Raw genomic sequence first — 24,378 nt, forward strand, 5'->3', positions numbered from 1 at the left:
CTCTGTGTAACCAATACAAACGTATTTGAAAAGCAAAGAAAGAAAAGAGAAAGTGGCCGAGAGCTGGGCCGGGTGAGGCGGAGGACAGGGCCGCGGGACGAAGGCGGGGCTGTGGAGGACACACGCGTGTCCCTCTGTGAGGGGCCAGGCCGGGCAGGGCCGACCGAGGGCCCTGGGCTGAAAGAACTGGGGCTGCCCGATCTTTTTTCTTTCTTTCTTCTCTTATTTTTTTTTTTTCATGAAGAGACGGCAAAAAAAACAGCAACATCCGCTGCAAACATGACCGATTAACGTTGGTATGATCTGGGCGGTGGGCGCCCACTGTCTGGATATTCTCTGGGCTTCTTTTGTCAAATATGTTTTGATTGATTTCAGAGAGGAAGAGGAAAGGAGAGAGAGAAACATCACTGATGAGAGAGAATCATTGACTGGCTGCCCCTGGCAACCCGGGCATGTGCCCCGACCGGGTGTGGAACCGAGACCTCCTGGTTCGTAGGTCAGCGCTCAACCACTGAGCCACCCGGCCGGGCGGCTTTTCTGTGGATTCTGATGGCAGGAGACAGCCAGCGTGGAGCCCAGGGAGGCGTCCCGTGGACGGGAGTCAGGAGGGTTTGACATTCTGGACCACGTCCCCACGGGTGGGGATGGCCCTACAAGGAGGGGTGCAGGAGGGCGGGGAAGGCTGGGGCCGGGGTGGGGTGGCAGGGGGGACCCCGAGGGGCGGGCGGGGCCTGGGCGTCTGCAGCCTCGGAAGTGGCTTCCGCAAACACGGGGGCTGGTTTGCTGCTGGGCGGCCTCTGTTGACTCCGTGGCCTTGAGTCTTTGGGCCAAAATTAACAGCAAGCCCCGCCCGCAGCCAAATGACTGGGGACCGGTTTAGCCAAAAGACACTGCCGGCCTCCTGGGTCTATTTCGAGCGCGCTGTCCCCCTGCGGCCGCCTGTGGCCCCACCTGGACTTGGTCTGACCCTTCTAGGCAGAGAATCACCGCCGGGATCCTCGGTGTGCTCAGTGGTTAGAGCGCGCACCCTGGCACCCGAGAGCAGCAGGTTCAGTTCCCGGTCAAGGGCAGGGACCCGGGTGGCAGGCTCGGTCCCTGGCCCTGGTTGGGGTGTGTGCAGGAGGCCACTGATGAATGTATCTTTACCCCATGTATCTTTTCCATCGACCTGATCCAATCTAGCTAGCCCTGGTTACTGGTTTAACCAGCCTAATCCATTCCAGCTAATCCTACTACTGGTTTAATTAACCTAAGCAAGCCAATCGAGCCGATCCCACCTCCCGAGTTAAACAGCCTGATCCAGGCAGGCTAATCCCACCTGCTGAAGTCAACCAGGCTGATCCGACGCAGCTGCTCTCACCTGGAGATAGTCAATTAACGCAGCCGTCCTAACCAGTCCGGTTCAGTGGGCTGAACGGTCCCGGGTTAGGTTTCTGTCAAGGGCGCATGTCCAGGTTCAAGGGCACATGTCCGGGTCTCGGGCTCCATCCCCAGTGGGGGGCATGCAGGGGCAGCCGATCCATGACTCTCTCTCATGTCTCTATCTCCCTCTCCCTTCCTCTCTGACATCAATAAAAAATATATATATATATAAAAAGGCCCTGACCAGTTTGGCTCAGTGGATAGAGCATCGGCCTGCGGACTGAAGGGTCCCGGGTTCGATTCCGGTCAAGGGCATGTACCTTGGTTTCGGGCACATCCCCAGTGGGAGGTGTGCAGGAGGCAGCTGATCGATGTTTCTCTCTCATCGATGTTTCTAACTCTCTATCCCTCTCCCTTCCTCTCTGTAAAAATTCAATAAAATATATTTTAAAAAAAGAAGCAGCAGCCAGCTTGCTGGAGCCGGGCGGTGGCCGGCTGACCCAGGACTCATCCCCTCAAGGAATCATCCCAGCCCCCGCCCCCCGGGCCGTGCACGGGGCCCCTGGCCTCCCCTACGGGCCCCTGTGCAGCCGGCCTCCGCGGGAGAGGAGCTGGAGGCCACTGGGGGCCGAGCCACGCCCAGCAGAGCCGCACCGAGCTTACCTGGGCCGGCGGCAGGGCCGGGAGGGTGCAGCCTGGCCTCCCGCGGCCTCCTCCTCGGACGGGGCAGGAAGCTGGCCGCGGAGGACCCTCCCTTTAAGAGCGTCCACATGAGCAGCATGTGAGCGCCTGTGCCCCGGCCCCGTGATCCCAGGCCGCCCGGCCGCCCCATGTGGCATCCCAGGAACACTGCCTTGGGACCCGGGAGAGGAGGGGGGGCGGGGACCTCCCCTTTGAAGTGACCCCCCTCCTCCTCCCCCGGCCAGGCCTTCCCTGGCTGGAAACGTCCGTGCGGTTGGCATAATCGAGACGGTCGGAATCAGCGGTCCCTCAGATGCCCCTCATGACCGGGGCAGTGCCCGGGCCCCGAGGAGCCGGGAGGAGGCCTCCCTGGCCATTCCCCTCCCCAAACCCTTCTCCCAGTCACCCGAGCTGGGTCAGAGGTCAGGGTGAGCGCCCCCCCCCCCCCGAATACCCCGTGAGTCCCGCCTGACTCTCGTCCTTGCCCCTCCACTGGCAGCAGCCGGCAGGACCCCCACCCACGGTCACCCACACTGCCAGGCTGGGGGCTGTGTGCGGCCCTGTGCACGGTCATTCCAGCTGCAAAACGGCCACCTCCTGCTTCCGTCCCTCCTTCCTCCTTTACCACGGCCGCGTCCCGGCCCGGCTGGCGGGGCTCATTGGATGAGCTTCGACCTAGGAACCAGGCCTGTGCCCTGACCGGGAATCGAACCCTGACCTCCTGGCTCATAGGTCGACGCTCAACCCCTGCCTGAGCCAGGCCGGCCGGGCTGGTTCTCCATCTCTTTATTATTCTCCCCAGATTCTAAAAGGATGGCTTATCCCCAAAGAGTCGCGTTTAAAATGTAAGTCGCTTAAGAGGCCTCCCGGGCCCCCAGCGCTGCTCTGGGCGGGCTTAGCGGCCGGGCCTGCTTCCCCGGTTCGAGGTTTTATCCGGGGCCATTAATCACAGGACAGCGGACATTCGGAGCATTAGCCCGCCAGCTGCTGCGCCCCCCCCTCTGTGAGGCACCTCTTTTTATTTCTAAAATACATTTTTATTGATTTGAGAGAGGAAGGGAGAGGGAGATAGAAACATCCACGAGGAGAGAGAACCACTGATCGGCTGCCTCCTGCACGCCCCCCACTGGGGATGGAGCCCACAACCCGGGCGTGTGCCCTGACCGGGAATCGAACCCTGACCTCCTGGTTCACAGGTCGATGCTCAACCACTGAGCCACACCGGCCGGGCTGGTTTGCAATCTTGACCAACGTTGAAGTCTCCTGCCCTCCTCCCCTCTTGTTGAATTTTTTGCCCCCAGACCCCACCGACTACACAAGGCGGGGTACCAGGCACCCGTTTCAATTTGCTCCAAGTCCCGGGAGCTGCCTGACCCTCCACAGGGGCTCAGCGTGATCCTGACCCTCACGGAGGGTCTCCCAGACTCCACACGGTGCTCCCCCCAACATGTGATGGAGGCCAAAGAGGGGGCGACGGTCCGGCGCAGAGAGCGCGGGGGGCGGGAAGAGTCATCCCAGGAGAAGCGATGGGGAGAGCCCAGAACTTCGGGGGGTGAGGGGCTGGGTGCCGTGTGGCCCGAGGATCTGAACAGCTCACACCCCAACACATCCGGCGACGGCCATGAGCTCCATCTCTGAGGTGGGAGCAGCCAGGAGACCACAGAGGTTGGTCACAAGGTTGGCAGGAAAGGGGGACCTCCCCCGCGCCCTGAGAAGGGGTTCAGATGCAGCAGCTCCGAAGGCAGGGCACCTATTCCCATCGGCCGTGGACTGCAGAGGACAGGCGCCCACTGACCAGGGTCCCTCTGCCCTCAGGCCGCCAGGCAACGCTCACCTCCTTCCTCTTTTTTTTTTTTTTTTAATCCTCACCTGAGGATATTTTTCCATTGAATATGTGCAAGAGAGAGGGAAAGACAGAGAGAGAAACATAGATGTGAGAAAAAAACACATCGCCTGGACGGCCCGATCAGGGCCCAGGCCGGGGAGGAGCCTGCCACGGAGGTACATGCCCTTGATCGGAATCGAACCCGGGACCCTTCGGTCTGCAGGCCGACGCTCTACCCACTGAACCACACCGGCCAGGGCTCACTCACCTTCTGTGACCCCGACGTGGAACTCTTGAGCGAGCCCCGCTTGAAAGAGCTGCTCATCTTCCTCGGGGAGCCCATGACTGTCTCCCGCACCCCTTGGGTAGGGCCAGACCCCCCCCACACGAGGGCAGCCCCCTAGGGGGTCCCCGGACAAGGAGGCCCGGGGCCTGGGAGCAGGCCGGCTGCAGCCAGTCCGCCGGGAGGCGTCACACTGGCCTGGCCTGCCCGACTCCCGTCCTTCTATAACATCTGTCACCAGCCGTAATCCCTCCTCCCCCGCCCCCCAGAGGTTTATGGGCGCCGACTTAGCAAATGGGAAGCAAAGTGGTGGCTGCAGAGAGAGGGTGGTCAAATGGGGGGATTTGGGAATCCAGAGAGGCCCATCTCCAGGGCAGACAGCCCCAGGCAGCTGGCGTCTGAGCCCGCGCCCCCCGCCCCCTCCCTGCACCCACGTGAGCACCAACCCAAATCAGCACCAAGGCCTGGCCTCGGCTCCCGGCTCCCTCCTCCGGGCCAGCGAGAGTGCACATCCCCCTGTCGATTTTTGACCATGAGATGAGCTAAATATATTTTCGTTGATTTCAGAGAGGAAGGGAGAGGGAGAGAGAGATAGAAACATCAGTGATGAGAGAGAATCATGGACCGGCTGCCTCCCGCACGCCCCACACTGGGGATCGAGCCCGCAACCCGGGCCTGTGCCCTTGACGGGGAATCGAACCGTGACCTCCTGGTTCAGAGGCGGACACTCAACCACTGAGCCACCCTGGCCGAGCTTCTGTAAATACATGCATTTTTGCTTTTTTAAAATTATTTTTTATGCATATTTGTTCACATTTCCTCGTGTGCACTTATAGCTTTTGTAACAACACACGTATCATTGTTTTCTAATTTTCTGTTGTTGCTGATCCTCACCCGAGGGTATTTTCCCATTGGTTTTTAGAGAGAGTCGAAGAGAGAGGAGAGACACAGAGAGAGAAACATGGATGTGAGAGACACACATCGACAGGCTGCCTCTTGCACAAGCCCCGACCAGGGCCCGGGCCGGGGATGGAGCCTGCAGCCGAGGTACATGCCCTTGATCAGATTCGAACTCGGGACCCGTCTGTCCCCGAGGCCCCAATGGTATTACTCTTGCCCACCCGCAGGCTTAAGCGTCCTGCATATTGGAGCCTCCGCACAGGGGATTAAAGGCCAGCCGGCCAGCCAGGAGGGCCGGCTCAGAGCTGAGCCCCTAAATGGAGGCTGGGGATGGTCACCTGCACGGGGAGGGTGAGCCGAGGGGGCAGGGCCCATCTGGCCGCCCGCCTGCCCCCTGTCACGGAGCTGGAGACAGGTGGCCCTGCTCCTTGTCCATGGTCTCCTCGTGTTCATGCCTCACTGCCCTGGTGCCGTTTCGTTTTCCGCCCGCGTTCTGCGTGGAGTGGAAGACGGTTATTCTGAATTTTTTTAAATATATATTTTTTATTGATTTTTTACAGAGAGGAAGGAAGAGGGATAGAGAGTTAGAAACATCGATCAGCTGCCTCCTGCACACCTCCCACTGGGGATGTGCCCGCAACCCAGGGACATGCCCTTGACGGGAATCGAACCCGGGACCCTTCAGTCCGCAGGCCGACGCTCTGTCCACTGAGCCACACCGGTCAGGGCTCTTCTGAATTTTTGTCGGATCGTTCATAGGTCTCTGTTTGTTGTTGCTGTTTTTACGATCGGCTTTGGGGGTTTATTTTGTCGCCGTGGCTGAGCCATCTCTCCCCGTTTCTTCATTTACTGGTTGTTTTCTCTCGTGTTCCCTGCCTTGGAAAGAAGCCCTTTTCCCCGTCTCCCTGGGCTGGCTTCCTGCGAGGGATCCCTTCACCCATCGGCCTGTGGCTGCAGAGTCCGAGGGCCTCTCAGATCTGCTGTAAGGCCCGGCCGGCCGGCGTGGCTCGGTGCTGGAGCGTCCACCCGTGAACCAGGAGGTCACGGGTTCGATTCCCGGTCAGGGCACAGGCCCGGGGTTGCCGGCTCCATCCCTAGTAGGAGGCAGCCGATCCTTCATGGATGTTTCTACCTCTCTCTCTCCCTCTTCTTGCCTCTCTGAAATTAATAAAAAATATATATTTTTTAGAAAAACATCTTTTGTAAGGATGCATCCGGTCTGGGTTCCTGTGTGTGATTTGCTAACTGCATAGGTTTGCTGGGTGCCCGTTCCGGGAGCTGGCCGTCTGGCGCCCTCTGGTGTCTGCATGCGGTACTGCAGGTGCTCTGGAGCTGCCACGCGAGTGGCCCCCCAGCATCTAAGGCAGCGGTTCTCAACCTGTGGGTCGCGACCCCTTTGGCGGTCGTACGACCCTTTCACAGGGGTTGCCTAAGACCATCCTGCATATCAGATATTTACATGACGATTCATAACAGCAGCAACATGACAGTGATGACCTAGCAACGAAAATAATTTCATGGTAGGGGGTCCCCACAACCTGAGGAACTGTATCGAAAGGGCCAGAAGGCTGAGAACCACCGATCTAAGGGGTGCTGGTTCCATCAGTGTTCGGTTATTTTCAAAAATATATTTTTATGGATTTCAGAGAGGAAGGGAGAGGGAGAGAGAGAGAGAGAAACACCCATGGATCGGCTGCCTCCTGCACGCCCCCCACACCGGGGATGGAGCCCGCAACCCGGGCCTGTGCCCCTGACCGGGAATCCACCCGTGACCTCCTGGTTCATAGGTCGACGCGCAGCCGCTGAGCCACGCCGGCCGGCCGGCCGGGCGAGTTCCCCACCCGTTTGGAAGCCCTCATCCATCTCTCTCATCCTCCCACATGGGTCCAGGGCGTGGCCGAACACGACTTGTTTTGGCAAATCAGACGTCAGCAAACAAGACGCGAGCGGAGGCTTGCAAGGCCCCTGCCCCTCAGGGCCTGCCCTCTCTTGCCACCGGGAAGCAAGCCCCAGCTAGCTCGCTGCAAGGCCGGGCGGAGGCCGGAGGCTTCCCGGCCAACGGTCAGGCACGTGTGAGCGAGGCCATCCGAGTGGGTCCAGCCCCAACGAAGTCACCAGCGAACTCCGCCCGCAAGAGAGGGAGCCGGACAGAACCTGCGGGAGGAGCTTTCAGCTGGCCCCAGCCCAAGTTGCCCGCCCGCGAGTCAGGACCTCAGAGACCATTGCTGTGCCCAGCAGCCAGACACCAACAATGGATGAGGAACAGGACTCCGAACTATTTACAGATGAACTTCCTGATGTGTAGGGACTCGCTTCTCAAGAAGCCAGGGGGCCCGGCCGGCGTGCCTCAGTGCTTGAGCTTCGACCTGTGAACCCGGAGGTCACAGTTTGACTCCTGGTCAAGGGCCCATGCCCGGGATGTGGGCTCGATCCCCAGTGTGGGGCGTGCAGGAGGCAGCCGACTCATGATTCTCCCTCATCGTGGATGTTTCTCTCTCTCTCTCTCCTTCTCCCTTCCTCTCTGAGATCAATAAAAAAAAAAAAAAAATCTATAATGATAAAAGTGTAATATGCTAATTAGACCGGACAGCCGGACGACCTTCTGGACGAAGCCGGGCCTACGAGGGCCGAGCCCCTGGCACAAAATTCTAGTATATATATATATTTTTTAAATGCATTCACGGGGCCCCTTTCCCACACATGCACCAGGAGCGGAGTTTTCATGAGTCATCCCCTGGGAACATGACGCGGCGCCGGGAGTATCTGTCCGCCGCCCCGGGCTGTGTCAGGCGATGAGACGTTGCTACGTGCGGCAGGGCCGTAAACAGACATTAAAGGAAGGTTACTTCATGGTCTCATTAGCCAACGTCGGTTCCCCTGAAGCTTCTGAGCCTCAGAACTCAGCCAGGGTTTACGCAGAGGAAGGGAGATCCGAGGAGGAGATAGCCGGGCCTGTGGCCACAAAGTCCAACGTCAACGAAGCCCGGCTACGCGGACGTGTTCCCCACAGAGATGGGCAGGCCTTGCTCTCCTCCTCCAGGGGGTTTCCTGAGATCTCTGCGCTCGTTTGGTGTGTGTGTGTGTGTGTGTGTGTGTGTGTGTTTTTAAATCGTCACCTGACGATACTTCTCCATTTATTTTTATTTTAAAGTATGTTTTTATTCATTTCAGAGAGGAAGGGAGAGGGGGAGAGAGAGAGAGAAGCATCTATGATGACAGACAATCATCCATCGGCTGCCTCCTGCACGCCCCTTGCTGGGGACGGAGCCCGCAACCCGGGCCTGTGCCCTGACCGGGAATGGAACCGTGACCTCCTGGTTCCTAGGTCGACGCTCAACCACTGAGCCACGCCGCCCCGACAGAACGCTTTTATTTATACGGGCAAACCCACCAGCATGTCCTGCAATAGAAGTTAACGTGGAGACCGATTTGAAATTTCCTCTCATTTATTTTAAAATGACAGTCAAGCCAGTGCTTGTTAACGCACGTAACATTCACGAACACGGCCGTCTTTTCCCTAAGAATAGTTCGTTTCGTAAGAAGAGCGGCCGTGTTTTATCTTTTTAAAGAAATCTTTGCCGCTGTCTGGCGTACCAGACAGCTGGATTTTTCACATCTGCTGCTATTTCGGTCTCTTCGGATATCACACCATCATGCAGACTCCGGAAAACTCCGTTCCACGGCCACGGGAGGGAAAACGTCTCTGTGTTATTCCTACGGTAGGGTTTTGGCTTTGTGGTTCCCCCTGATGGGGTCTCAGGAACCCCCAGGGGTCCACGGACCCCACTTTGAGAACCACCATCCTGACACTCCCTTACAAGTGGGATCAGCCAACCAAGAATCCCCATGGCGCTCTGGCCGGTTTGGATCCGTGGATAGAGCGTCAGCCTGTGGACCGAAGGGTCCTGGGTTGCATTCCATTCAAGGGCACATTCCTCCGTTGCAGGCTGGATCCCCGCCCCTGGCCGGGGTGCGTGGGGGCGGCAACCAATCGATGTGTCTCTCTCACATCAACGTTTCTCTCTCTCTCCCTCTCCCTTCCACTCTCTCTAAAAATCAATGGAGCCCTGACCGGTTTGGCTCAGTGGATGGAGCGTCGGCCTGCGGACTGAAAGGTCCCAGGTTCGATTCCGGTCAAGGGCATGTACCTTGGTTGCGGGCACATCCCCGGTAGGGGGTGTGCAGGAGGCAGCTGATCGATGTTTCTAACTCTCTATCCCTCTCCCTTCCTCTCTGTAAAAAAATCAGTAAAAATATTAAAAATCAATGGAGTCCAACCAGCGGGGCTCAGTGGTTGAGCGTAGACCTATGAACCAGGAGGTCACGGTTCGATTCCCAGTCAGGGCACAGGCCTGGGTTTCAGGCTTGATCCCCAGTAGGGGTCCTACAGGAGGCAGCCAGTCCATGATTCTCTCTCATCATGGATGTTTCTCTCTCTCTCCTTCTCCCTTCCTCTCTGAAATCAATGCAAAAGATATATTTAAAAAGAAACAAAGAAAAGCAGCCCTAACCAGTTTGGCTTAGTGGATAGAGCGCCGGCCTGCGGACTCAAGGGTCCCAGGTTCGATTCCGATCAAGGGCATGTACCTTGGTTGCGGGCACATCCCCAGTGGGGGGTGTGCAGGAGGCAGCTGATCGATGTTTCTCTCTCATCGATGTTTCTGACTATCTCTCTCCCTTCCTCTCTGTAAAAAAATCAATAAAATATATTTTAAAAAAAGAAAAGAAAAGCAAGCCCTTGAAAGATCGGGTCTGAGAGCAGCAGAGGCCACGGATCGAATGGTGGAGGAGAGCTGAGGGTCGGATCGCATTTTATTTAACAGAAGACAGTTCCCTCCTGACGCAGGGCTGCGCCTGGGCCCCCACACACAGGCCCTCTCTCTCTCTCTCTCTCTCTCTCTCTCTCTCTCTCTCTCTCTCGCTGGCCTTCTCTGGAAAGCCTGGCCCCGCCCTCCAGGTCCAGGAGCTGCTCTCCTCTCTGTTCCCAGTGACCCCGTTTCGCCTTTTTTTGGTTGCGAGTGTTTATTTGGTCTGCCTTGCAAGGGCCTCCGTGCAGCTGAAATCATGTCAGGCGGCCTGGTCAGAGGCGGCCACTTCCTGCCCCGAACACGAACCCTTCGCGGGGGCCACCGGGGGCCGTGGCCAGACACCTCCCGGGGGCTGCACCCGGCCCTCCCCCACGGGGCCCCCCGGGACCACGTCCCAGCGTCCGGAGCGAGAGGATGCTACTGCGATGACAGACGGGGGACCAGCCTTTGCCCACAATACGATTCCTGCTCATCACCATTTCTTGTTTATTTTTTAATATATTTTTATGATTGACTTCACAGAGGAAGGGAGTGGGCGAGAGAGAGAAACATCCATGAGGAGAGAGAATCACGGACCGGCTGCCTCCTGCATGCCCCCTCCTGGGGACGGAGCCTGCAACCGGGGCCTGTGCCCTTGACCGGGAATGGAACCCTGACCTTCTGGTTCATAGGTTGACGCTCAACCACGGAGCCACGCCGGCCGGGCCACACTCACCACCATTTCTGGGAGGGGAGCAAGGGACTCACTCTTTGGGGGTCTTAACAGGCACAATTGGACTTTTACCCCTCACCCTAGAGCAGGGGAGGGAGGTTTTTTTCTGCCAAGTGCCATTTGGATATTTATAACGTCACTCGAGGGCCATACAAAATTACCCACTTAAAAATGGCCCACGGGGTGGCTCAGTGGTTGAGCGTCAGCCACCCTGCAGACTGAAGGGCCCCAGGTTGGATTCCCGGTCAAGGGCACCTGCCCGGGTTGCGGGCTCGATCCCCAGCAGGCGGCGTGCAGGAGGCGGCCGATCCATGGTTCCCTCTCCTCATGGATGTTTCTCTCTCTCTCTCCCTCTCCCTTCCTCTCTGATGGTGCATCATCTTCAGTGCCACCCGGATGCAGAGAAGAGGAGGGTGCAAGGAGGTTAGATCCGATGGGGGCGGGCCGCTGAGACCTGGGGGTGCAGGGGGCTCGGGCTGAGGCCCGGAGTCTGCCTGAACCCCATCATCAGCCTCCCTCTTGGCATGGAGCGCCCCCGGTTTCCCGTCCTCCCCCGCTCTGCGTGGGGGCGGGGTGGGCCGGGCTGCTGCGCTCTGACCTGGCGGGGGACTGTGAATAATTGATGCCCCTCTAATGTTTCACCCCATTGTCATCCCCGAGAAACACAAGCCCTGTGTGCGGCCGGCCAGGCCCCGGACAAAGGGCTGTTTTGATCGCCCCCCTCTCCCCAGGCCTCAGGTCTGTGGGGCTCTCCCCGCTGTCCCCCCACCCCTTGTGCCCCCGACCCCAGCACATGGCCAGGGACAATTGTGCTGTGTTCTCCCACCCTCCCCTGGAGCCCAGGGAAGGGTTATCTTGGAGGCAGCGTCCCCAAGACAGAGGGGGGAGGCCCGCCTCCCTGCCACCCCACCCCACCCCACCCCCATGGCGTGTGAGGCGTTTGGAGCCTCTGCCCAGCTGTTGCTTGGGTACCCGCTTGGCACGCCTGCTCTCAGCTATAAATACAGGGCTCTCCTCACCCAAACAAGCAGGGCAGATGGGTCCCCAGAGGCCTTCGAGGGAGCTCCAGGTGCTGGGGGGAGGGGAGGAGGAGACGGGGGAGTGGTGGGGGACCCCCTGGGGACTCCCTGGGCCCCGGGCACACACACCACAGAGCCCAACCCTGTTTGCAATTCTCTTTTTAATTTTTTTAAAAAGATTTTTTTTATTGATTTCAGAGAAGGAGATAGAAACATCAGTGATGAGAGAGAATCATGGACCGGCTGCCTCCTGCACGCCCCCCCCCCCCCCCCCCCACTGGGGATCGAGCCCAGAACCTGGGCCTGTGCCCTTGATCGGGAATCGAACCCGGGACCCTTCAGTCTGCAGGCCGATGCTCTATCCACTGAGCCAAAGGCTTAGGGCTCTGACGCTGAGGGTACCGGACCCCGAGGGGGAAACACACACAGCCCGTGAACTGCAAAGACGGAGCCCACGGGGGAGCAGGCCACAGGTGGCCGTCAGACCTCGTCTGTGCTGGCACCCGAGGCCATGACAGCATGTCTAGGCCTCCGTGGGGGTCGCACGGGAGGGGGTGTGTGTGTGTGGGGGGGGTGTCGGTGCCCATCTGGTCCCGGTGGGAGCGGCAGGAACAGGGCTGGCGGGCAGGATGTGGCTGGGCTCCCTGGGCGTCCTCCCACATCATCCGTGATGTCGCGGAAAAACCCCAGGTCACCGCTCCAGTCCCGGTCAGGGCCCGGGCCCGGGTCGCTGGCTCGATCCCCAGCAGGGGGCGTGCAGGAGGCAGCCGGTCCAGGGTGCTCTCTCATCATGGATGTTTCTGTATTTTATTTGTTGAAATTAATCCTCACCTGAGGATATTTTTCCCACTGATTTTTCAGAGACAGCGGAAGAGCGAGGAAAAGACGGAAATATCGACGCGAGAGAAACACGCCGATCGGTCGCCTCTTGCCCGAGCCCCGACCGGTAAACACGGAGGACAACCCCGGGGGCGTGTTTCTGCCGCGGGCAAGGCGCCCGCCTTCTCCCGGGCCCCGCACCATCGCCCAGCGCCAGGCGTCTGTCTGAGCCCAGCAGGGCCATCTGTGCGCTATAATCAGCGCGGTTATCAACACTATCTTTCAGGTTTTTCACTGAGTCAGAACAACTTGCTAAAAATACGCCCTACTGTATCCGAAACGCCCCCAGACCATGTGTGTCGCCCATCCCCGCCGCCTGCCCGCTCCCCGCGGTCCGGAGCTGGCAGCCGCTCCTTCCGCCGGCGGCGTGCGTGCCAGGCCTGGCCTCGGAGGGGAGGCCGGGGGAGAAGGGCTGGATGGAGGGAACGTGGAGACCTCATCGCAGCCTGGCCGGCAGGGGTGGCTCCGTGGTGAGGCGTCATCCCGCGCACCAGGAGGTCAGGGTTCGTTTCCCAGTCCGGGCACATGCCCAGGTGGTGGGCTCCATCCCCAGGATGTTTTACTCTCACATGGACGTGTCTCTCTCCTTCCCTCTCCCTTCCTCTCTGAAAAATCAATATAAAGTCTTTAAAAATAAAAAAAGGAATCTGGATGCTGGGGAAGGGATGGCCTTCGGTGAGGTCGGGGCAGGATCCCTCGGGTGAGGGCCGCCCGCCCGGGTAGGGCTGAGCCAGGGGCCCTGCTCCTCCCGCCCTCACCTGGCCGGGCAGGTGGAGGAGCTGGGGGCTCAGTGAGAAGGAGCCGCCTCCCTGCAGAGGGGCCCCCAGACTGGTCCCGCTGACGGGGGCAGAAAGAGAACATTGGGGGACCAGCTGTCACTGTAAGGAACGTGAATCACGCTCTGTGACCGTGGCTGTGCTGTTCTGATTAAAAAGGCACCTTCTGACCTGGCTGGGAGCTGCACACGGGCCCTGGAGCTCCCCTGGAAACGCAGCCTGTCCTCCCCACTGGGAGCTGCCTGTGATCATGGAAGGATGAACAGCTTTCCTGCAGAAACCAGAGCGCCAGCCCTCTGAGGACCCCCAGCCTTTGCACACCCACAGGCCTTTGCAAACCCCCAGCCTTTGCACACCCAGAGGCCTCTGCAAACCCCCAGCCTTTGCACACCCACAGGCCTCTGCAGACCCCCAGCCTTTGCACACCCAGAGGCCTCTGCAAACCCCCAGCCTTTGCATACCCACAGGCCTTTGCAGACCCCCAGCCTTTGCATACCCACAGGCCTTTGCATACCCACAGGCCTTTGCAAACCCCCAGCCTTTGCAGACCCCCAGGCCTTTGCAGACCCCCAGCCTTTGCATACCCACAGGCCTTTGCAAACCCCCAGCCTTTGCATACCCACAGGCCTTTGCAAACCCCCAGCCTTTGCACACCCACAGGCCTTTGCAGACCCCCAGCCTTTGCACACCCACAGGCCTTTGCAAATCTCCAGCCGGCTCACCCGTAAGCTGCCCATTTGGCATCACCCTTTTGCCGACTTGCCATGTAATCTTTGTCCTTCTACCCACCATCAGCACCTGGCTGATGGGGGCGGGGGGGCGCAGAGCAGATGTTTGTGGGTGCCCTGCGGCTCTCCCACGCTGCCTGCCGGCAGGATCGGAATCAACGCTCATACAGGAGTCAAAGCCTGTCTCTGCTGAATGGCCTCCTGGGTCGCCCGGCTCCATGGAAAAACGAGGAGGCTGTTGTGGGTTCTGGCTGGATGGATGCCGTCTTCACAGGAGCCCGCCTGCTGCCCTGGGGCGCCACCCGCCCTGACCTGTCCTGGCACCAGGCACAAGGCTTATCAGATGCCCCCCAGGCCCGAGCGGGGCTGCACCACCCACAGGCCTGCCTGGGCTTGGAGACCCCGCCCTCCCAGGGCCTAAGACACACAGACCAGCGGGGGCTCTGGGGAGGCAGCCGGGATGTAAGGCGGGGAGAGAGAGCTACAAGCAATTTTAGTCCCATTTTCTTATCTTTTTAAAATTTTTATTGATTTCAGAGAAGGAGAGAGAGAAACATCCATGATGAGCCCTAGCTGGTGTGGCTCGGGGAGCGGAGGAGCCTGGGCTCAAGCTGGTCTTCTTCACCCTCAAGTATTAACAACATCTTCGGGGAAAGGACTTTATTCCCATCCCGCCCAAGCTAATATTAGCCCGAACAGAAATGAGGGGTTTGCGCTGTCGCTGTTCTCAGATCCCGGTGACAACCAAGAATTACCCGCCTCCCCGCACCCCGACCCCGCCAGCCGCCCTGCTGCCTGCCTGCCTTCTCCCAGGGACTTCCCGGCCTCCAGCCCAGCCTGCGATGTCAGGTCACCCTGCACGTTCATGTCAGTGGCTCTCTTTTCAATATATTGTTATTGATGTCAGAGAGGAAGGGAGAGGGAGAGAGAAACGTCCATGATGAGAGAGAATCACGCATCGGCTGCCTCCTGCACGCCCCGCACTGGGGATCGAGCCCGCAACCCGGGCCTGTGCCCTGACCGGGAATCGAACCGTGACCTCCTGGTTCCTAGGTGGACGCTCAACCACTGAGCCACGCCGGCCGGGCAGTGGTTTTCATTTGCAATGGGGTATCTCGCTGTGAGACACCTGGAATAATGTCTGTCCCCTCTCTGGGGGTCGGGTGGGGAGCATCCGGCCTTCGGGCTGTATGAGGCCCCAGAAATCATGTGGTCTGGCCCTGACAAGGCATTAGGGCTGAGCTAATTAAATGCTTGACCAGGGCACATGCCTGGGTTGCGGGCTCGATCCCCAGTGAGGGGCGTGGAGGAGGCCGCCGATCCACGATTCTCTCTCATCATTGATGTTTCTCTCTCTCTCCCTCTCCCTTCCTCTCTGACATCATTAAATATATATATATTTTTAAAAAAGCTTTTCTGCAGGAACATGTGCCAATGTTCACCCTTAGCCTTTCCCTGTCTTTGTATCTGACCAGGTCAGGTTTGGCCACCAAATGGTTTTGCCAGGAACGTATGGGAAAAAGCCTCGGTCTTCGTAAATGGTTAGGACTTGGCACCGTGGGGCCCGGGATAGAAGCTGCTAATGAGTCTCTGAGGGTGTGTGTGTGTGTGTTTTCCTCGTGCAGAAACCTGATACCATTCGGGGCTTGAGGCAGGCGCCCACCAAGCCGGCAGTTTCACAAGAAACGCTTTGTTTTGGCAAACTCTCCCGACACCAATGGGTGCGTGCGGCCGGCAGCCCCTGGAGCGGAAAGATCCTAAAACTACCAGACCAAGGCGTCCTTCGGGCCTGGGGGGCACGGAGCGGCGAGGGGAGCCTGCCTGCTCTATGTCCTCACAGGGAAAGGGACCAAATACCTCCGGACCCGGCCGGTGTTGCTCACTGGTTAGAGCATCAGCCTTTGGACTGAAGGGTCCCGGGTTCGACTCCGGTCAAGGGCACGGACCTCGGTTGCAGGCTCTTCCCCCGGCCCGGGCCCTGGTCAGAGCGCGTGCAAGAGGCAACCAATCGACATGTTTCTCTCACACCGATGTTTCTCTCTGTCTTTCCCTCGGGTGAGGATTAAAAATAAATAAATAAAGAATGAACTCTCCGCCCTGACCGGTGTGGCTCAGTGGATAGAGCGTCGGCCTGCGGACTGAAGGGTCCCGGGTTCGACTCCGGTCAAGGGCATGTACCTGGGTTGTGGGCACATCCCCAGTGGGGGGTGTGCAGGAGGCAGCTGATCGATATTTCTCATTGATGTTTCTGACTCTCTATCCCTCTCCCTTCCTCTCTGTAAAAAATCAATAAAATATATTTTTTTAAAAAGGAAAAAGAACGAACTCTCCTCTTGCTTCCCATCTGTGTTCGCTGCTATCCCCACGGTCGCTCCCTGCACAGCTGTGCCCGGCCAGGCTCCTGCCTCTCGGGGTCAAAGGCGAGGAAGCAGAGCCCTGCCCAGGAGGAAGGTGGTGGGCACACCCGCAGGCCCACCGCCCACACTCGGCCGTCACGTGCCCGCCCCCCAGGCCGAGGCCCACAATGCAGCTTTGTGTGGCAGCTGGCTGGGCACACGCACGTGTCTGGGGCAGCCCTGGCCGGCCGGCGGTGCCAGCCCTGGAGGCCGGAGATGCCAGGCTGTGGGGCCGGAGGATGCGCCTGCCCAACCCTCCCGGGCCCTGGGCCCGACGCTCTCTAGGAATCACCTGGGCTGGCCTGGGACCCCAGGAGAGAGGGCAGCCTCCAGCAGTACCCCCAACTAGCAGGGCCTGGAGGGCACCCTGGCACCACTGGCTACTCAGCCTGCCTAGCCAGAGCTCCCAACAAAGCATTTGTTTACTTATTGATGGATTGATTTCAGAGAGGGGAGAGGGTGAGAGAGAGAAACATCAATGTCGAGAGAGAATCACTGATCAGCTGCCTCCTGCACGCCCCCCACTGGGGATCTAGCCCACACAAACCTGGGCATGTGCCCTTGACCAGAATCGAACCCGGGACCCTTCAGTCTGCAGGCCGATGCTCTATCCACTGAGCCAAACCAGTTAGGGCCCAGCAAAGCATTTAGGTAAAACAAGAACATAAGGGCAGCCCAGACAATGTTTACAAAGCAGATTGTATTATGTAATATAATTTTTTTTCAGGTGTAAAAACATCCTGTTTTGTTGTGTGTGTGTGTGTGTGTGTGTGTGTGTAATATCTTTTTATTGATTTTTGGAGAGGGAGAGAGAAATAGAAACATCAATGATGGCAGAGAATCATGGACTGGCTGCCTCCTGCACGCCCCCTACTGGGAGAGGGAGATGGAGCCTGCAACCAGGGCATGTGCCCCGACCCGGAATCCAACCATGACCTCCTGGTTCACAGCCGATGCTCAACCACTGAGCCACGCTGGTCGGGCTGTCCCTCCCGGCTGAACCCAGAGGTGCCCAGAGCCAGGTCCCGGCCAGGCACAGTGGGTGCCGGACAGCACTCACTTAGCCTGGCTGGGGTGACAGCAGGGACAAGGCCGGGCCAGCTCTGGGGACTAGGAACCACCCTGCCTGGGCGGCCCCAGGACATTTGCATCACAAAATAGCACATGAGGGTGGGTGCTGGGAAACGCCCCCTTCATTTGCATATCAAAAGCCATTGGCCAAAGCTGCTTTGTCCAGTCCCCCGAAACACACTCCCTTAAACCAGTGATGGCGAACCTTCTGAGCTCGGCGTGTCAGCATTTTGAAAAACCCTAACTTAACTCTAGTGCCGGGTCACATATAGAAATTTTTTGATCTTTGCAACCATAGCAAAACAAAGACTTATATTTCTGATATTTATTTTATATACTTAAATGCCATTTAACAAAGAAAAATCAACCAAAAAAACGAGTTAGCGTGTCATAGGTTCGCCATCACTGCGGCTTAGAACCATTGTGGGACGGTGGGCAGCTGCGGGCATCTACCCACTGGGTCCCCATCCAGGAGCCTCGATACTGCACCCCATCTACACACCGTGCTTGCGAGGGACACGGACAGGGCCGCAGGGCTCCCCCGGATCAGGGCGACCTCCGCTGGTGAGATGAGGCCTCCAGGCCCACCTGGAATTAACAGTGTCCGGGACCTGGAAGGAGAGAAGCGAACGGCCTGGCACATGCACCTGCCCCTGGTACATGACCTACCCTGGTGCATGACATCATCTGATGATCCACTCACAACAGGCGTCTTCCCACTTTAAAGATGGGGGGGCCCGGTGGTTGAGCGTCGATCTAGGAACCAGGAGGTCCCAGTTCACTTCCCTGTGAGGGCACAGGCCCGGGGTTGCGGGCTCGATCCCCAGTGTGGCGCGTGCAGGAGGCAGCCGATCCATGATTCTCTCTCCTCATGGATGTTTCTCTCTCCCTCTCCCTTCCTCTCCGAAATCAACAAAAATATATTTTTAAAAAGTTATTAAAAAGTGAATTCCCGCCCTAGCTGGTGTGGCTCAGTGGATAGAGCGTCGGCCTGCAAACTGAAAGGTCCCAGGTTGGATTCTGGTCAAGGGCACAGGCCCGGGCTGCGGGCTCGATCCCCAGTGTGGGGCGTGCAGGAGGCAGCCGATCCATGATTCTCTCTCATCATGGATGTTTCTCTCTCTCCCTCTCCCTTCCTCTCCGAAATCAATAAAAACATATCAAAGAAATAAAAGTAGAGAAGGAAAATGATCCAGGGCTGCAGGGTCCGGTAAGGGGCTCGCTGCGAAGTTAGGCACCGGCCCCTCGGGCGCTGGCCCAGGCCCGGAGGAGAATGGCGAGGGCGGAGGGGGGTGCGCGCGCGCGGGCGCCTTGGAGAGTCAAGGGCAAGTTGACGGGGCCCGGGAGCGGGTGGGGGCGGACGGAGAGCGGGGCGCGGCCGAGCCTTTCCACGGGGAGCGGGTGGGTGGCGCGCAGTGGGCGGGGTCCCCGCCGCTGGCACCGACCGACCGCGGTGGGAGAGGGGCGGCCTGGAGAAGTTGGCTGCCGGCCTGGGACTGGGAGGAGGGAGCGGGAGGAAGGGGCCCGCGCTCCCCGAACGGCGCGCCGACCGCCCCTGCACGTAGTCCGCTCCCGTCAGCAAAGGGCGGCGGGGGGCGCGACCCCCACGCCGCCAGGTTAACAGCCACGGCTCCGGGGCCAGTCCGGCTCCGGCTGCCCCCGCCTCCAGGGCAGCGCGGCCCGCACCAGGTCCCGGGCCGCCCGGGGGCCAGTCGGGGAGGCTCCCGGTGCCTCGGGATCGCGCTCGCGGCCCCGCCCCAACCGTTGCCCCGCTCCAGACCGGGACGCGACTAAGGCCCGAGCGCGGAGGGGACGATCGGCCCGAGTCTCCGGGCGCGGCCACCCAGGAGCCCTTCTGGGGTGGGTGCGGCGGGAGTGGTTCCGCCCCCAGGCGCGGCCGAGGGCCCCGCACCCAGCCCGGGCGGGCACGCCTCCTCGTGGTGCAAACCTCGCTCCGGAGGGGAAGGAGCCGCGGAGGCGCACGCACCCCGGCAGCCCTGGCGGGCGGGGCTGGATGGACAAAGGGGCGCCCCCCCACCCCCTCTCCAGCGCTCGCCTCCACACCGGGGTTCCAGGCCGTGACAGTACAAAAGGTCTGGCAGGAAAATACCCCGCGGGGTCCCCAAGGCGGGGGAGGGTGGGCCCACCGCGGGCGGGTGACGTGCGTCGGCGTGCCCGACTCCCGGCTCCAATGTGCGCCCCTCCTCCGGCGGGGCCGGGGGGCACGCCCATGGCCGCGCGTCGGCCCCGAGGCGGGGTATGGGCTCCCCCAGCGGCCGGGATTGGTCGGGCCGGTGGAGACCCAATGGGGACCGCCCCTAACCCGTGGGCACGCCCCCCTGTGGGGGCGCGGGGTGCGCGCTCCCGGATCCCCCGCCCCCTCCGCGCGCGCAGCTCCCCGCGGCCGCCGCCGCCGCCTGTAACCTGCGCCGCCAGGATGTGGCTGGGGGCTGACGTCGGGTCCAGATGTGGCCCCGGCCCCGCCCACCCCCGGGGGCCGGGCCGCCCACACCGAGCCGCGGCGCGCACGGCGGCGGTCCCGCCCGCCTGCCACAATGCGCGGCGAGGCTGCGGCCGCGACTTGGCGCCGTCGTCCCTAACGTCGCCGCTCGGCACCCTTAGGACCGGCCGCCCCTGACGCCGGACGAGGGGACCCCCGCTCCTTCTCGCCACCCCCACCCCTCCATGCGCTCGCTCTGTGGGGCCCGGCCGGGCGGGCGCCTCGCGGACGCGGAGTCGCGCGGGTGACGGCAGAGGCGGCTGGGAGCCCCCGTGCCGCCGGCGGAGAGGGCACGCCGCGCCCCCGCCCCCCCGCCGCCCCCCCCTCCGCTCGCCCTCACTCCCCGGAGGTTGTGGGTGCGGATGCGCCTCTGACGAGTCGCCGCCACGAGCAGCGGAGCCCGCAGCATGGCAGCCGCCGCCTATGTCGACCACTTCGCCGCCGAGTGCCTCGTGTCCATGTCCAGCCGCGCGGTCGTGCACGGGCCGCGGGAGGGGGGGCCGGAGCCGGGCCCCGAGGGCGCGGCCGCCGCCGTCGCCGCCGCCGCCACGCTGCCCCGCGTCGAGGAGCGCCGCGACGGCAAGGACAGCGCCTCGCTCTTCGTGGTGGCGCGCATCCTGGCGGACCTCAACCAGCAGGCGCCCGCGCCCGCCCTGACGGACCGCAGAGAGGGCGCCGGGGCCCGCAAGGCGCGGACCCCCTGCCGCCTGCCGCCGGCCGCGTCCCCGGCGGCCCCCGCGCCCGCCTCCCCCGGCGGCGAAGGCGCGGCCGCCGCGCCCCTCAGCCCCGCGTGGAGCGAGCCCGAGCCCGAGCCGGAGCCCGAGGCGGGCGTGGAGCCCGAGCGCGAGTCGGGGCCCGCGGGGAGCGGCGAGCCCGGCCTCAGACAAAGGGGCCGGCGGGGCCGAAGTCGCGCCGACCCGGAGTCCCCGCAGCGGAAGCACAGGTGCCACTACGCGGGCTGCGAGAAAGTTTACGGCAAATCCTCGCACCTCAAGGCGCACCTGAGAACTCACACAGGTCAGTGGGGCGGCCCGGGCGCCCGCCGCGCGCGCGGACCGGGGCCCGTGCCAGGCGCCGGGCCACGCCCCCGTTGCCGCCGGCCGGGCGCAAGGGCGCAAATGGCCGGGGACGGTCGGGGCCTCACCCCTTCTTCCCCCACCCCCCCGACTCGGTCCCGCGGTCGGCCCCGCGCGCCCCGCGAGGCGTGTCCCAGCTCCCGGAGCCCGCACCCGCCTGGCGACCGCGCCCCCGCCGGGCACGCCCCCTCCCCGGGCGCGCTCGGGCGGGGCCGCGGGGGCGGATGTCGTCATCCGAGTTGGGGGCGGGGACCCCGCCCTGACCCGAGGCCGGCGCGGGCAGGTGCGGGCGAGCTGGGTGGGGGCCGCGGCGGGGGGGGGGTAACCCGGACCCATCGGGGAGATGCGGGAGGCCGTGGCACCCGGGAGCCGCGAGGAAAGGGGGTGCCCGGGCTCCCCGGTCCCTCCCGCGCCGCCCGGGCGCGCGCTCGGGAGGGGCGGGGCCGGCCGGGCGAGGCGAGGCGCGCGGCGGGCGAAGTTCACGCAGGGACAGGGCTCCCTCTAGCCACTCGGCACATTCTTTGCTCTCCTCTTCCTGTAATTTTTCCAGCGCTCTAAGGTTTAATTTGTCCAAACCAGAGCTTGCGGGGGGCGGTCCCCGGTCCCCGGTCGGCGGCTCGGGTAGGAGCCACGCCCATCCGGCCGGCGGGGGCACGCCCGACTCCAGGGGCTCCTTGGGGAGGCCACGCTTTCTCTCCAGAACCGAGGGCCCAGCCCCCCTGCCCGCCCGTCGCTCTGCGCTGCCCACTTCCCGGCCCTGCGCTCGCTCTGCCCGGGACGGATGCGGGCGCGCGGCACCTGCGCGGGGGTGGGCGTCCCGGGGCGGCCGCCTGGGGGCCGGGGACCGCCGCCCGCTCTCCGATCCCGGGGGCCCTCGACCTGGGAGTTGATTCATCTGAGGTTGGTTGTTTTTTTAAACACAAAAGTAGCAACAACAACAACAAAACCCACCCCGCATTTAAATGGATGACAACTTTTCTCTCCGAGTTCGGTGTCAAGAACCGCATCTTCCCTCTGAGCTCACGTGCACCCTCCGCTGACGCTTCACTTCCTCCCGATCTGGGGCAAGTGAAAGACAGCACAACCCCCGTGTGCTTCTGCTGTTTTCTGGTTCCCCGCGGTTTCGCCTTCTCACGTATAAAACAGTCCATCAGATGATGAAAATACTGGTTTAAAAATTGCGGCCCAGGCCCGGCCGGCGTGGCTCAGGGGTTGAGCCTGGAGACCTAGGAATCAGGAGGCCAAGGTTCGATTCCCGGTCGGGGCACAGGCCCGGGTTGTGGGCTGGATCCCCAGGGTGGGGCGTGCAGGAGGCAGCCGATCCATGCCTCTCTCTCTCTCTCTCTCTCTCTTCCTCTCTCTGAAATCAATAATTTTTTAAAAAAATTAAAATTGCGGCCCTCTCTCGGTTGCATTGGTCAACTGAGCGGATCCGAGGTCTGCAAGCGTCCAGGACCCGCGCATTTCAGAAGCACCGGGCCCTCGGAGGGCTGCCCCCGCGTTTCCCGGCCCAGGCATGGGGCCCCCCAAAAACCGCGTGGCAGCCCGGGGTGAAGGGGGGCCCAGGGTGAAGGTGGGCCATGGCTAGGCCCTCTGAGTGTCCGAAGTAAGGCTGTGTGGACCCAGATGGGGCCTGGGTCCCTGGAGGGAGGGTGTTGGTTTAGCTTGGGGACAACAGGGCCAGGGTGGGTGTGGCAGCGAGGGCGGGGCCAGCTAGGATCCGAGCGCCCGGGACCCTGAATGCAGGGGCGGGGTGAGCGCTCGGGGCGTGGCTGGGGTTGGGGACCTCTTTGGCGGGGAGGGGCGAGGCCCGCACTTGGCCGGGAACTTACTGGTTGGAAAATCTTTTTTGCGGCCGGTTTCGCTGTCGCCTCCCATTGGGTGGCTCACCGGGTTGGAGAACTGGGGAGGGGCTGGGTGAAGGGCGGTGCGCTGCCGTGGGTGGAGCTGGCCTGGCTGCGGGGGGTGGGGGTAGGTGGTGGGGTGGGAGGGGGGTTAGGGGGGAGGGGAGAGGGCTTTAGTCTGGGGGTGACTTTGAACTTGGCTGGCTGTGGCCCCCTCCCCCCCCAACCATTGCTGGGTCCAGGCTTTGTGAGCCCTGGGCGGACCCCGTGCTGGAGGATTGGGGCAGGGCGCTGGGAGCCGGTCTGGGGGTGGGGGGGTGCCTGGAACCCCAAAGCTGGCCAAAGAGGATGGAACCAGCCCAGCCTGAGGCGCACCCCGTCTGTGATGAGTGCGGGAGCCGCCCCCCCCCCCCCCCAGGTGTGCACAACTCCCCAGGCCGCCTCCACCGCAGGGGCGCACGGGTCCGCTGGGGCCCTTGGAATTGCATACTTCCAGGTCCCGGGTGCTGCCCTGCCGCCGAGCACTGCGGGTTTTATTTTTTAATTTTTAAAAAATATATTTTTATTCATTTCAGAGAGGAAGGGTTAGGGGGAGAGAGAGAGAAACATCCACGATGAGAGAGAATCATGGATCGGCCGCCTCCTGCACGACCCACACTGGGGTGAAGCCAGCCCCACGGGCCTGTGCCCCGACCGGCCATGGAACCGTGGCCTCCTGGTTCCTAGGTTGACGCTCAACCACTGAGCCACACCGGCCGGGCTCCATTGATTCTTGGAGAGAGTGGAAGGGAGAGAAAGAGATAGAGACAGAAACGTTGATGTGAGGGACCTTCACACAGGCCCCGGCCAGGGCTGGGGATCGGGCCTGGCAACCGAGGTCACATGCCCTGGACCGGAATCGAACCCGGGACCCTTCCGTCCGCAGGCCCACGCTCTTCCCACTGAGCCAAACCGGCCAGGGCGAGTCATGGTTGATGTGATAGCAAAACACCCTGGAAAACAAAGACACCCACGCATTTGTAACTCAAGCGACTTCTCGTTGGTTGGGTGGGTGGGTCGGCGCCTCGGCCCAGGCCTGGTCCGAGAGAGAGAGAGAGAGAGAGAGAGAGATAGAGAGACTCCAAATTCTATTATAAAATAGCAACCGTCTTGCCTGGCCGGTGTGGCTCAGTGATTGAACATCCACCTTTGAACCAGGAGGTCACGGTTGGATTTTGGGTCAGGGCACACGCCCGGGTTGTGGGCTCGATCCCCAGTAGGGGGCGTGCAGGAGGCAGCTGACCCCTGATTCTCTCTCATCATGGATGTCTCTCTCTCTCTCTCTCCCTCTCCTTCTTTCTCTGAAACCAATAAAAATATATTTTTTAAAAAAACCCCAAAACATCTCCTTGCCCACTGCCCAGGTCAGCAGCTCTGGGGGTCTGGCCCGCACGGTGGGCCCTGGGCTGGGCATCGCCCGTTCCATCCTCCTGCAGACGCCTAGGGACCGCCCGAGTCACCTGCCCCGTTGGGGGTGAG

At 61.4% G+C, this 24,378-nt stretch overlaps 1 protein-coding gene across 2 annotated transcripts in view; it reads left to right on the forward strand.

Annotated features, from left to right (window-relative positions):
• Positions 1 to 19,954: 19,954 nt before the first annotated feature.
• The window catches only part of KLF13 (KLF transcription factor 13), a 28,628-nt gene continuing 24,204 nt past the window's right edge, over positions 19,955 to 24,378 (forward strand). Inside the window, exon 1 of one of the 2 annotated variants that reach the window (XM_070400694.1) lies at positions 19,955 to 20,957. In XM_070400694.1, coding sequence (XP_070256795.1) covers positions 20,348 to 20,957 — 610 coding nt within the window. In that variant the 5' untranslated portion in view covers positions 19,955 to 20,347. The remainder of the gene's footprint in view (positions 20,958 to 24,378) is intronic. The other variant, XM_070400695.1, reaches the window with a different exon arrangement.

This window comes from Myotis yumanensis, unplaced genomic scaffold, assembly GCF_028538775.1.
Source record: "Myotis yumanensis isolate MYYU_CA2020_CCGP unplaced genomic scaffold, mMyoYum1.0.hap1 SCAF_20, whole genome shotgun sequence".
Lineage (NCBI taxonomy): Eukaryota > Metazoa > Chordata > Mammalia > Chiroptera > Vespertilionidae > Myotis > Myotis yumanensis.